We start from the raw sequence: 13,653 nt of genomic DNA on the forward strand, positions 1-13,653 counted from the left end.
CCACGCAAGAAAAGCTTATTGAAAGGCAGCAGGCGTGTGAGCACAGAGCGGGGATGTCCTGCTGCCCAGGGACCCACCGGTGCAAGGCAACCAAGCGAGGTGAAGGAGGGAGAAGTCCGCAAAGCCAACCGTGTTTGGACAAGAGCAGGGGAGTATCACACGTGTATACCACGTCATTCGACCTCAACAAGGAAAAAAGAAACAAGAAAGGAAACTGAGCAGAGGAGATACACACCTGAGAACTCCCCTATGGGCCATGTCCAGCGAAGCACAGAGAGACAAGGGAAAAAAGGAAGTGAAAAAAGGATCAATCAGTGACTGAAACCAACAAAATAAAAATTTTGTTCAAAAAAAATTAACAATGATTCAGCCATTTCAATGTCAAAAGGCATGAAATAGTAAGGACAGGACCTGCCATGACTGTAGATGGCATGACTCTACATACAGGACATAAAAAAAATCAAGGGAAGGTAACCCGTGGTGTAACTGCAACCACATGCCTCAGCTACCCCCACTTTTCCAAGCATGAATCTCAGGCAATCGCATCTTCCTGGACTGGATAAACCTTTATTTTATCCTTATTTTCGCTTTATTTAGTCGTGTACCACGAAATGCAGAACAGCTAATTCCCACTACCTTCTCATTTCCCCTCCCCTTGTGATTTTAGCAACTAGATCTTCTGATAATAAATGTGCTCTTCAATGATACTTCAGCTTGTAAAAGACAATTAGTTGCATTTAAGAACTTTTTTTTTTTCTTTTTTACAGTGCAGTGCTGGGACTCAGTTTGATAATCCCATTTCAACTTCTGTACAAAAAAACTATACATAAACTTACCGCTAATATGGCTGAATTTCTGTCTTCATCACAAAACCCCTGTTATTTGAAGGGAGGATTTAATCTCCAAAGCAAACCACTGGGCATCCTAAAACTGAAAGGAAGGACCTGCCCACAGCGCACAGCCGAACTGCTAGTGCTCCTTCGCTTCCAGAAACTCCTGGGATAGTGAAGAGCAGGAAGGGGGAGATGGGAGAAGGGGGAGCCTTCCCAGGAGCGAATACGCAGGAAAACAGCCAACTAGAGTTCCTAAGGCTGCAGTGAGAAAGGAGGGAATTTGGTCTACAATTACCCCTAGTAAATAATTGTTCTCATTCTACATTTTTCTCCAGAATACGTCCTACACAAACTCATGTATGTAAAGCAGTATTGGGGGGAGGGAACCCACATATTTTATTTATTGTTTTATATTCAAAAATTGCAATGAAGAGTGCCAATTTTATACCAAGAGATGTTGGCCGCTTTGCAGATATCCAGAAGGAACGAGTGAGATTTTCCATTCAAGAAACAGACTTGCCTGCCAGCTACTGCTCAAAGCTAATTTCTGTAAGATTCCTCTATTTTAAAGTCCTCTTTAATGAGATTTCTCTTTCTTTAAGAAACTGAGCCCAAAAGGGGAGAATATTCTTTGAAGACTGATTGCCAAGTTTTGAGAGAGACTAGAGGAAATATTCAAATTTCACTTAGGTGGGGTAAACTTCATTAATTCTTCTGATTTACAGAGAGAAGTGAGCTCCTAATACGACCCATAGCGAGAGAGAACTCTTTCGGCTAGTGGTTCTTGTTTCTTACATCATGTCCATAAAGCACGATTTCCTCTGTGGCTCTTCAGACTCAAAGGTACAGCAGGAAGAGAGAACAATTTATCTAACAAAAAATTTTGAATAATGTTGACAGATTTGTCAGTACCAAGATCTAGCCTTTTGCTTCCACCTTTACCAGACTTTCTTAGTGCTTTCTACTGTGCAAAGCCGAAAAAAAAAAAGTACTGATCTCATTTTTTGGTCAGAGACATGACCTCTAAGATCTCTCTCTGCCTTCCTCCCTTTGTACAATCGTGGTAACATCTGTGTTCACTTTAAAGAACACTTTTATGTGAACAGAGTCACTAGCCAGCACTCAACAAAAGGATTAATTAGATTAACATTTCTCACAGGAAACTCACAGAACTACCTGATTTCATCACAGCCCATCTCCCAGGTCTGAAAAGGAACTAGAAGAAGCCTTCCTATTCTGCTAGCCTGCCATGCGATCACCTGCAAGGGTTTTGCTGCTCTGCTCAAACCAGAAAATTGTCCCAGCACAGAAATGTACTCTTCATAAGCCACACTTACATGGGCACTGTTCAACAAAATTTCTGTACATTTTTATTACAAGTGGTAACTGCCAAACAACAGATGTCTCACAACTCAAAAGCAATCGCTGGTCTTTGGGCAGCCTTATTACTGGAAGAGGTGAAACACCTTTGACTTTAACTGAAACTGTGGTGATCAACCCTGCACTATTTGGGCAACTAAAATCTTTGGCTCTTTGAAAGCAACAGTTTGCATTTCTCACTGATCACTGGGTCAGACTACAGGGCAATCCAAAGAGGAAGTGGATTCCCAGAAGGCAGGCTTCCAGAAGTGGGAAACAGGTTGTCTGAAGTAGTTCATACGCCAAGCAAATAATTTTCCCGAATAATAACTCTTAGAAGCTGATAATCCCTGATGCCCCAGTCATTTTGGGGAAAGAAGGAAAGCAGCAGTTGGCACAGTGATTAGTGGAAGATAACCATATAATCAACCATACACTCTCCTAGATAAGGAAGAGCCTGAGGACCAAGATAAAATAGATGGGCAGTGGCAAGATTGTCAGTGTTTTTAATGCTTTTATTCTGCTAGGAAGAGAGTTCCCAATAATGTATGGGAGCTAGCTAACCAAAATTCATTCCACAGCAGGTAGATGAAGCTTTGACTGTCACATGTAGTTCCTATTGTCATCTTCACTTTAAGCAGAAGTCCCAGCCCTTCTGCAATGACTGCTAACATCCAGGTGATTCTCAAACCTGGAAATCTTGCTTTTCCTTATAAGTTCTTAATTTTATAAGTATCTGCACACGTTGGCTCCAATTGCAGGAAAGAAAGCCTGTGCTTTCATCTTGACTCTTCTGTAGATTTTTTTCTTCCAGCAATTGTGAGTTGGAGGTGAAACAATAGAAGTTTTAACACTTCAGGCAATGGTTGTCAATCCATGCACGAGAGCTCTCTTGCATGTTGCAGGGCTAGCACCATGCTTCTACAAAATAAAAAACCTATCCATGTCAAAAAGATATTGCAAGCATCCTGATGATAATCTGGAATGTGTTCTTACATTCCAGTGACACTATTGCCTATAACAGTAAGAATTTCACAGATTTTTGTCTTTGAGAAAGCAGGAAGTATTGCATTGACCTCCTTTCCAGTCTTCAGTCCACGTCTTCATGGTAAAGTCTTCAGTAATAGGATAAAATCTATCCTCTCTGCAGAAACATACCCTTTTAGAGGGTCCTGATACAAGACTCATATTCAAAGGTGATACAAGTATCTTCCTAATTTAACTTCCGCTGAGGTGAGCTGCTGCAAATCTGTGCCATGATTCAGCTCATCCTGTTCTGGACATGTATACAGAATCAAACTTACAAGATTATCCATAAGCAGCTCTTACATCAGTAATCACCACAAAGGAACCGTACACTTTCAGATCAGATCTCTTGCTACTAAATGCATAAAAGGCATACTGTTGGAGTCCTCATATCTCCTTAAATCAAGCAGTAAAATGGAAAGTGAGCTACACAGTTATAAACTTTGTCAGCTACCCGTGTTGTCTGAGTATTCAAAGACCACTCATATTGTCCTGATTCAGGAAAACAGCCAGCAGGACTTAAGAACATGCTTAAATTCTCTCATGAATTAAGGTCTAGATACTCAAGAGTCCAACACCAAAAAGCATGGCAAGGGCTCAGACTGCTACCTGAGGCAAAGCTGCTTCTCTGATTGCTTCAAAGTCCTAGTCAGGAATACGGAATATAACCAGACTTCAGGTATTACAAGCTCCTTCAAAATCAGCCTAAAAAGCGAATTACTACATCTCTTAGACTGACTCTAAAAGTGTAAAAACTGCAATACAGACCATAGTATTTCCTTATCATTTAAACTTCAAAAACTTAATAAAAGGAGTTACTTTCTTGCAAATTTCAAACAAACTCTCTATTCCAAGTGAAATTTCTAGTGTGTAAAATTACTGGGGGGGGGAAATTTGGGGGAGGAAGCAGAAGGAAAAGATTTTGTCTTCAAACTGTTTGTGTGTTTCCTATAGAAAAATAACTTATGCACATAAAGACAACCCAAATAAAGTTACCCAACAGTTTAAGTTATTTTCTAAGTAAGCATTACTGTATTGCAGGTACATATTTCAGTCACATAATGTCTCAATTTCCATGCCATTTTTTAAAAAGCTAAACATCAAAGTTCTGAAAAAAAAAAAAAAGATAATTTAAGTGCTTCTAGAAGCTTAATAAAGTTGTCATTGTACCAGAGAAAACAGAATGGTTCTAAGTAAGTTTTTACCTAGCAGATCTGCTCCTTCATCAACATCTCCGATAACCTCGGACCCCGCTGTGGAAAGTTCATGATACAGAGAGTCTGTGTTGATGCCAAACGCTTTGTTCACAATCCCCTGTGTTGGGCTGTTGTTGGAAGAAAAAAAAAACACGGACTCTTGTTACTTGGCAACATTTAAGCTAGAACATTTCTCTCTGAAATACTGAGCATCCCAGCCCATTGCGATGAAAACCCTGAGAGCACATTCCGCCTGCTCACCATAGGCTGATTCAGGGAACGTACCGAGTAAAGAAAAAAGCATGTTTTATTTCCCATATGAAGGACAAGTACCCATCATGCACAACCGCAAAACTTGCCCAGCTGACTTCCTTTTAAATCATAATAGTTAATGACTATTCAATATTTGATAGAAAAATTTCAACTCGCAGAAGCTTTCAGCTCTGACTTTTCAGAGTCTGCAAAGATTCCCACACTCCTATCAATTTAGATAGCAACCTTAGATAGCAGTAAGAGCAGATAAGGACTCAAATGCTGAAAACAGCAATGGTCTTTTTTCTTCGCCAACTAGTAAGTGAAATGAGCCTGAAGGGTTAGTTTCTTCTTTGGGTGAGCCTATGTGCCGAAATGCTTCTTCACATGTCAGCAAAATGTCTTTCATTAAAGGTAAACTAAAGTTAATGTTTTCAAATCATATCACATGGGAGCACATTTCCACCTCTTAGTGTCTTTGGTACCATCAAGAATCTTCTTGCATTTCTTGACAGCCTCATGGCTCAAATAGAAAATAGCTGTTACAGGAGATGAGGGTGAGGCAACCTCTGGGATTGTCATTGCCTACTCTAAAAAATGGTCTTAATGTGGGTATAAACACCTTGCCTTGCCCTGCCTTGTATGAGGGGAATCAGCCAGCATGAAGAGTCTGTGCAATTTTTCCAGCAGTCTAACAGAAAGGTCAGTACCACTGGAGATTACCTCAAGTTGTGTGGCTTCATTCTTAGATAAATCAAGTCTTTGTGATAAAGCCTGGAGGTTACAAATGGGGTGCAGCAGCTATCTCTGATATTGCGGTTACAGCACATTGCAGAGAAAAGGAAAAAAAAAATAGTGTTTTTTTTCAATTACAGAAAAATTATAGCTTCCCAGACATCTGAGAGCATTGAGGAGTTACAAATGGGTACCGTGACTGCACCAGAATTAATCAGTTCATGCAGTCTAATGGACAGCACAAGTGACAAGAAGCAACCAGCACTCAGTGTCTGACCTGAAGACCCAGTTCAGCTTGAACCTACCTCTTCAGCACTCAACTTTCAGAAGCTGTATGTATCTCAAAAGCATTCTGATTTTAAAGCAGCAAGCACACTGTTCAGCAGCTCCAGAGTTAGCTTGTGTCTCCTGTAGCTTTCAATCTCACTACCTGGATCAGAGATCACTGCCTGAAGAGCTCCCAGTGTAGCAATCCTCCCCATTCCCTTCTTTTCCTTGGGTTTGACCAATTTTCAGTCTGATCTCATCTTTTGTCTTCCCCACACAGAGCTGTTCCGGCTACCTAGATTCCTCCTGCATCTGACCCTAAAAATTGTCCATGCATCCTACATATTCTAAGGGGACCTTAACTGTATGTGGTTTCACAGTTGAGAAATGCATCTGTTATTGCTGCTCAAACCCTTCTCGATGAGGGTGCTCAGCAGGGGGAATCCAGTCCAGATTTGGACTGTGAGAAAATCTTGCCTTAACTTTGTCAGGGTATCATCTTCTGCATCTCTGTAAGAGCTAGGGGTTATTTTTGCTGGTGGTGTGCCAAACTACCCACTGGATGAGGGTAAAAATTAATTAATCTTGTAAAATTAACCACCAGACCTTAGTAAAAATGAATCAAGGTACCTAGACTAATAATTCTAGACTAACATAAGCCTCAGAGAAATATGGTGCCAAAATTAATAGCCTTTAGGGAGCCTCCTATTTAGCACAAAACAGGTGATGGATAGGAACCACAACAGCAGAATAGTTCAGTAAAAGTCTGCTAATCCAGAGGACTCTGTCGAGCTCCTGCGTGCACTGATGGGTCAAAATTGCTCCCACCAGCCTCACCTGGGACCCACACCCACTCACTGGTCCAAGAGCTCCCTTTAACCTCAGGCCTGTGCCTTCAGTTCTTCTCTGAGCTACGCTATAGGTGTACCTGTCTTCAGCCCTGCCTCCTGCTGCTCACAGGTAGCACCGGAACCTAATTCATCCCCTTGCCTTGTCTGGGGCTGCTGATGGAGCTCATTATCGGTGCTTTGCCCTCTCTGCTCAGAACCTGCAGGACTGGGATCGCTGGGGTTATTCCTGCTTGTCCCTCCTCGTGGAGCAGCCGTGCTCCTGCTCTTCAAATACTTGAAAAAATTAAAACTGAAAAAAGCTTGAGGTTTTAAAACTTAATTCAGAACTCACCTCTTATTAGACAAATGCATCTTTTCCCTCTTCCTGATAGCTTAAGCCCATGTCCCCTTTGCCTGTCAGACCTTTTGTTGCTCCATCTCTCTGTCCGCCCTGATCCAGCACAGCAAACAAGCCCGGTTCTGGGTCAGCTGGACAGATCCTTCCGCAGATTACCAGCAGACATTTGCCTTCTCTGGAGAACTCAAAGAAGGTCAGGACCCCTCATACTCGCACTAGGCAGAATATATGGACTTTCTCAAACGGCATCTTGAACTCAGTGTGAGCCACAGCATCCATTCCTCACTCCTCATAAAACCAAGCGAAAGAGCACACAGTGAAAAGTCACAATCAATACCTGTTACCAGTGCGTTCCAGGCGGGGGTCTTGACACATATCCAGCTCTGGAGTAGAGTCTATAATGTCCTGAACGTCAGACCACTCATCACTGCTCCCCATTCCTAGGTAAGACAATACATATGATCTATAGGATCAGGACTTTCACAGGATGGTGTTCCTTGATGGGACTTTCACAGCTTTGAATATCAAGGTTTCAAAACTTCATGGTGTCGTGTTCGAAGTCTTAAAATAGGAACAGAAAGTGGCTGATCATCTAGAGTCACAAGCGCACCAGTGCTGGGAAGGTGCCCTCACAATTCCAGAGCAGGCAGACCGTAAGCATCCCCTCCCTGCCACCATACCAGAGTGTCTCCACGGTCATTGGCCTGAATCCTCATTAAGACGTGATAACCAGAAATACTTCATCCATTAAAATAAATTCCAAATAAACTTTTTATCTGTCAGTAAAAACTCTTCAATCACCATGCAGCTTCAGCTGAGACAGAAGACAACACAGTGATTTTCTGTATAGCTTCACAGAGATCACTGTAGTTGTGAATTGGCACTATTTAGTTTTAATAGAAATAATTTTTCAATACAAATTCTCAAGTCTACAACTAGTTTAGATACCCATTACAGTGAAATTTCACTTAAAAACTGATACATGAAATCTACTCTGGTTTCTGTGTATAATCTACAGCCTGACGGCAGTATTTAAAGAATAAGGAGCTTCCTCCTCAAGTCACATTTATTGGATACCAACCTGTTCAAAAGCTCAGACTCGCACCTATTCTAAACAAACAATATGAACACAGAGTCTGTTCACACAAGAAATTCTTGAAGGATTAAAGACCTAATTTGTAAACTACATTAGTCCCTCAGCGGTGTTAGATGTGAAATTTTTGACCTTTCCAAATGGCCTCAGTAGCCAAATATACAAAGCCCATGACAACTTGAGTGTTGATTTTATTCTTTTAGGCTGGCATTGTGCACCAGCTGGCAACAAATGCCATGTTTGAAGACAAAGCGTGATGTGTATCTGTTGCCAAAATAGGCATCCATACACCAGTGGTTCTCAAAACAGAGAACTTCCAAAACAGAGGCTTCCTTTCCTTTATTTTTTCCAAGCTGGGAAGCTTTTCTACAAATACTTTTGAGTAGCTTTTTTTGGTAGTTCAGCTCTAAGGCATTTGCATCACTAACAGACATTTTAATTATAGATGCATAAAATACATAATTAAAATTCAAGTATCTGTGTTTCTCCTCAGCATGGAGATCTGATTTTGCATTACGTGTGAGAAATAGCTGAAAGGTTGAATATGCAGAGCACATAGGAAAGATACAACTATCTGCCTCGAGCAGATTCCACAGTATGATACTTCCACCAAGAAGAAAGAAGCTTTCACGTGCACAATGACTTCAGAGTTGCATACATATAGAAAGAGCAGACTTAGGCCCCAGAAAGCTACTGATGGTAAATGAGCTTGTAAAGCAGCAACTGTAAAAATAAGGGTAAGTATTTACAGGGCATTTGAACTACTGACATCCACGCTCAATTTCTCTGATACCAATGCTTATGCTGACTTGCCTTGGCCAGGATCATCGAACAGATCACAATTTAACAGTTAGCTATGCAGAAGCAATACACTTTTACAGAGAACTACATTAGTTTCTGGCAGATTGACATCTGTGACCCTGGGACTCCCTCAGCTGCTAGTATAAATACAGAATGGGACTCAGTCACGACAATTCTCACTCAAATGCTACAACAGAAGATGTTACATGTTGGTTTATAGTCTTAATTTGTTAGGAACCAGCTTGTGAATGTTAGCAGAGGAATTTCCTCTGTATTACTTAGGAAAAAAGATGATCATCTGGTTCAGATGCTAACTTCAGAGACACACGCTCATCCCTGTGCTCCTGCACAGACTTTCCTTATGATATTCAGCTAGATTTACAGTCCTTTTGTATGTAAGTTCATGACCTGTAAACAGACCACTTCTCATTTCTGAAGGCTGCTGCAAGTCTAAATACATTACAGGCTGGGAGTTTCTCAGATACTACATTGGCACAGCTATATTAAAAAGCACAGAAAGGAGCTTTTATCATGTTATTACACCATGTTCTTTATTTAAACAGCCTGGTGCTAAAGGCTTAGGTGAGGGCTTTCCTGACAAGAAATCATTAATTCAAATTACTAAAGGACGCCGGGAAGTAGAGAGAAAGCCACTGTAAATTCCAAAGATTTGGGGGCTTCTCATATGAGAAATAGACTAAAAGAAAACAGCTTATTTAGCTGAGAAAAACAGCTGGATATAATTGCTATTTTTAAACACATCAAGGCGTGGGATAAACACACAGAAGGGAAAATAACTATTTAACCTGACTAATTTGGCATATGAACAACCGGATATAAAATACTTTCGAATAAATCTGGAGAGAAAACTAAAGGGAAGCTTTTAACTATCATATTGATGAGGTCCAGAAACAGCTTTCCAAAAGCTCAGTTAGACTAAGACGGGACTTGACTGTTCATGAAGGAGGTTCTATGACATGGATGAATGCAACTGCAGGGGACTGAACTCAATAACCTATTCGCATCCTGTATGTTTGTGAAACTATTCATACTGCTGACATTTTAAAACTTCGCTACCCAGAAAACTGCTAGCATCCAATTAGCCCTGTCTCGCTCACGTATCTTTCTAAGTAAGGCTACCTCAAATTCTGTACGTATGAAGCTGATTACCCCTCAGTCTCCCAGCTTCTTCCTGTAACAGAGGGACACAAGCACTGGGGAGTCAATTACTTTAATGACCAAGTACCCAAGCTCCGGCTTCCATACCTATGCTGACATTCCTCATCTCCTGCGTGACCTGGACTTCCATGTTCCGGCTGTTCCGCTTTTCTCGTGCCCTCTTATTGCTCTTGGTCGTGCCACTGTATTCGCTGATGGGCTGGATGCTCTCGTTCAAGGGTGTGACGGCAGCAGAGGGCACAGATGACGTGGGAGTGTTGGACTTGGTTCCAGTGGTGCTCGGTGTGGCAGCTGCTGAGGACTGCCCAGATTCGGACATTTCATCTTGGGGGCACTATGGCAATTCCAGGGTGGGGGAAGAACAAAAAGCGAAAAGCACAGCTATACATTTCAATTAATCTCCCATTTGTTGGTGTATGGCTGCCTTAAAGCATTATGGAGAATGAGTCTTGCTTGGTGTACCAGCTACATGTCCAGCGCTTGCTGGTGACACTAGGCACTGCAATCACAATGAAGCAGTAAGTTCTCATGCTGAACTCAGCAAACAAATCCCACGTGTGAAAGGACTGATATCCTTCCTCCTTTACTACTAAACGTTGTTCTTCACCAGTCACATCAGTATGTGATCTCTTCATCGTGCATCTCAGGAAAGGTGGCCTTATCATAAGTGAAAAGCACCTGCAGCTCACACTGACTACAGTGGAAGCTGAAGGGCTTTGGCACTTGTGGTAAGCCAGACCAGTATTTCCCAAGACTGGAAGGCAACATGGATATTGCTTGGGAAGGATCCCAAGTGGCCTCTTAGAGGTCTTGGATGATGTCATTACTGTAAGCCATCAACACAACCTGGATGACAGAACAGCAAAGTGATTTTGACACTAAACTGCAAAAACAAAGCGGATACCAAGCTGGGATGGTCTGAATTTGCTAGCGCAGGAGACCTGTGTCCCCACACCACCTTATGCAGAAGCTAGTCAGGCATGGGTCCAGCTTGACAACACAGTAGAAACAGGCGTGACCTCCCCACTTCCAAATGACAGGACGACAAGACCCAAGAATTCAAAAATCAGAAGCTGACAAATCAACATAGGAGATGGATTCCCAGTGTGAAATGCACACAAATGGCTCTCAGTTTTACAGACATTACAGCCCCATATCCTGTAATACCACCTCCTGAAAAACGCGGGAGGCTTTCAAGGCTCTGTCAGGATTTTATACTGTGACCCTTGTTTGTCAATTAAAACAACACTGCTTCACAGTCAGACGACTAACGTCTTGACCAATGCTGTGATCACTCCCAGACCCAAATGAAATCTCCCCATTCTTCACGGCAGCCCACTCTAATTACTGCCTGCAGGGAGATGACAAAATTAATGTTGAGAGTCATATGTGATAATGAGTTGCAACTGGGTGCAGTGACATTCAGCATCTGCACATCCAGACCCAGCTTTAAGCTTTACTACTTGTCTCTCCCCTGCTGTGTAAGTACTAGGAAGAGCCTCCCAACGTTGGAGCTGTGACGCTGTCTCACTTCACTAATTTGGAAGTCTCCGTCTCTTGTTCTAATTATAACTTTACAATGTGACAAAAAAATTCAAAATGGCATGAGAGAAAACTGAAAAAAATGTTGACTTAACCCTTTGCAGCCGTATTTTTTTTTTTAAATCTGGAATCTTATTAAGATCTTCCTTTAATTAGACTGGCCTCTATATGCCTATCTTAAAATACCCTGCTGTACATTGCACTGTGGAAGTCAAAGGTTTTATATTGCATCTGTGCATTTATATTGGAAATTTAAGATTTTTTTAAAACTGCGTTACCATTAAATACAGGAAAAACATTTTGTATATAGTTTCTGCATTGTCAGTCCAAACAGCACTCACATTCCTACATGGACATTCAAATAATCTCCCTGCAGATTTGCCGATTTTAGCATCAAGACTGAGATGGGAACTTTTCACTTAGGCTGCTACATGTGAGAACCACACTTCCCACCTCTGTTTCATCTTCCTGTTTCAGGAGCTACTTTCCTAATATGTAAAGAAAAAAAATCAAGCCAGGTGAGAGAACAAATATGATCCAGTACGCCTTGTACTACTTCAACTGCAGTTTGCCTGCTGTGCTTTCTAATGTACAAAGGGACAAAGAGTATCAAGTGTAAAGTGCAACCACAAAACCTCTCTCCCCAAACAAAATTTCTGTTGCATGAAAGGATTCAGAGATGTTCTTGTACCCCCTGTAAGTCTATAAGCATCACCAAAGCCCATGAGCATCTCAGCACTGTAAAAGAGACACCCAGGTGGGTCCATGTGTCATTTCTTATTCTTAGGAACTAGATGTCATTCAGAAAGCCCGTATTCAGAAAGCCAGTGTCTATAGGGCGATATTTGTATCAGAGATATCCTGTAACTTCTTGTTTATTGACATAATCTGCCCCTCACTCAGAACACACTAGTGAGTAATTACCCTGGTCTTTCACTTACTCTTTGGTTATACATCTGAGTTTTATATTTACCTCGAAAACATACTTTATCAACGTACCACCCTGCGCTGGAGAAATTCCTCCCACATATAAGTGCTACTAAGGCGCTCCTCTTCTCAGTCCAGAACCTCTACTGATCTTTGCTGGTATCTTCCTTCTATTGACCCGAGCGCTTCGTTAATGCTAAGTATTCCACTAAGTGTATGGCTCTCCTCTACAGCGTAGGAGGCATTCTCCATAACCCATAGCTCACCCAAAGAATACTCTCCACAACCACCACTTACCTACAGCCATACCTGTCAACCTCCTAAACATCAAATGTGTAGTAGTGACCTCCAAAATGCATTGCAAAGGCCCAACATTCATAGCAGTCATATGTCACCATGAGAAGCCACAATTGTATGGTTATAACACTGAAAGCATAGTACATAAAAACAAAAATGTTAAGGACTTTCATCTCCAAAACATTATATAAAATAAATGTACAACTGAATGTAAAAATAAAATATAATGACAGCAGCTAAAACAGAAAATAGTAATAATAAGTACACAAGGACACTTAAAATATAACTACAGTATGGCCACTTTGAGAAGGAAAACTAGTCAGAAAAGTCAGGATATACATACTGGGAAGGTGAGTCATGTGTGTGCCGTTGATGTCAGTGAAATATCAGAGCTGCTGAAGAAGAGGCGAGGAGTGCATGAGCGGTACTGCTGAGATTTCAGTCATGCAAAATATTTAAGAAATAGCATTCCAGACAGAGAGTGTGCAAGAAGCTTGCAGGAGGAAAATCTCCATTCCATATTGCAAATCTAGTAAATCAGTCAATCATGTGATTACCTTTAACTATTCATAGGTTTGCTCCATACTCTTAAGAAATCCTCCGTAACATGCTACTCCATCCAAGTCTTCCATAGCCCAAGCTCTCTAACTCCACCCTACCCGCTAGCTTCCTTAAAGCCGGCATCCCACTTCTGAGTTTCCCTAATGAGCAGCAACACAAATCCCAGCACTACCCGTCAGATACATCTGGAGTAGCACACTACTACTTCTGCACAAAGCTCTCTTGTAACCAGAAATGAATTTTTTTGCCTGACACCACCACCACCAAATCACTAAGAGATCCACTTCAGTAACCCTCCATTACCTGAACTTGGACATCTAAGCTTCCAATTTATCTGGGCTCCTGTTGCACTCTCCTGCAATGCAGACGCTGGGTTATCAGTGAGATCCACCCAACT

The 13,653-nt window shown here is 41.5% G+C and overlaps 1 protein-coding gene across 3 annotated transcripts in view; it reads right to left on the reverse strand.

Moving 5' to 3' along the window:
* Positions 1-13,653, reverse strand: part of MAPK8IP3 (mitogen-activated protein kinase 8 interacting protein 3) — a 72,484-nt gene that overhangs the window by 28,296 nt on the left and 30,535 nt on the right. For 2 of the 3 annotated variants that reach the window (XM_075165661.1, XM_075165660.1), the window contains 4 exons: positions 10,017-10,263; positions 7,194-7,296; positions 4,424-4,542; positions 236-247 (listed from right to left, as the gene is read on the reverse strand). In XM_075165661.1, the coding sequence (XP_075021762.1) occupies positions 236-247; positions 4,424-4,542; positions 7,194-7,296; positions 10,017-10,263 (481 nt within the window). The remainder of the gene's footprint in view (positions 1-235; positions 248-4,423; positions 4,543-7,193; positions 7,297-10,016; positions 10,264-13,653) is intronic. The other variant, XM_075165662.1, reaches the window with a different exon arrangement.

Source organism: Calonectris borealis, chromosome 16 (assembly GCF_964195595.1).
Source record: "Calonectris borealis chromosome 16, bCalBor7.hap1.2, whole genome shotgun sequence".
In the NCBI taxonomy this organism is placed as follows: Eukaryota; Metazoa; Chordata; class Aves; order Procellariiformes; family Procellariidae; genus Calonectris; species Calonectris borealis.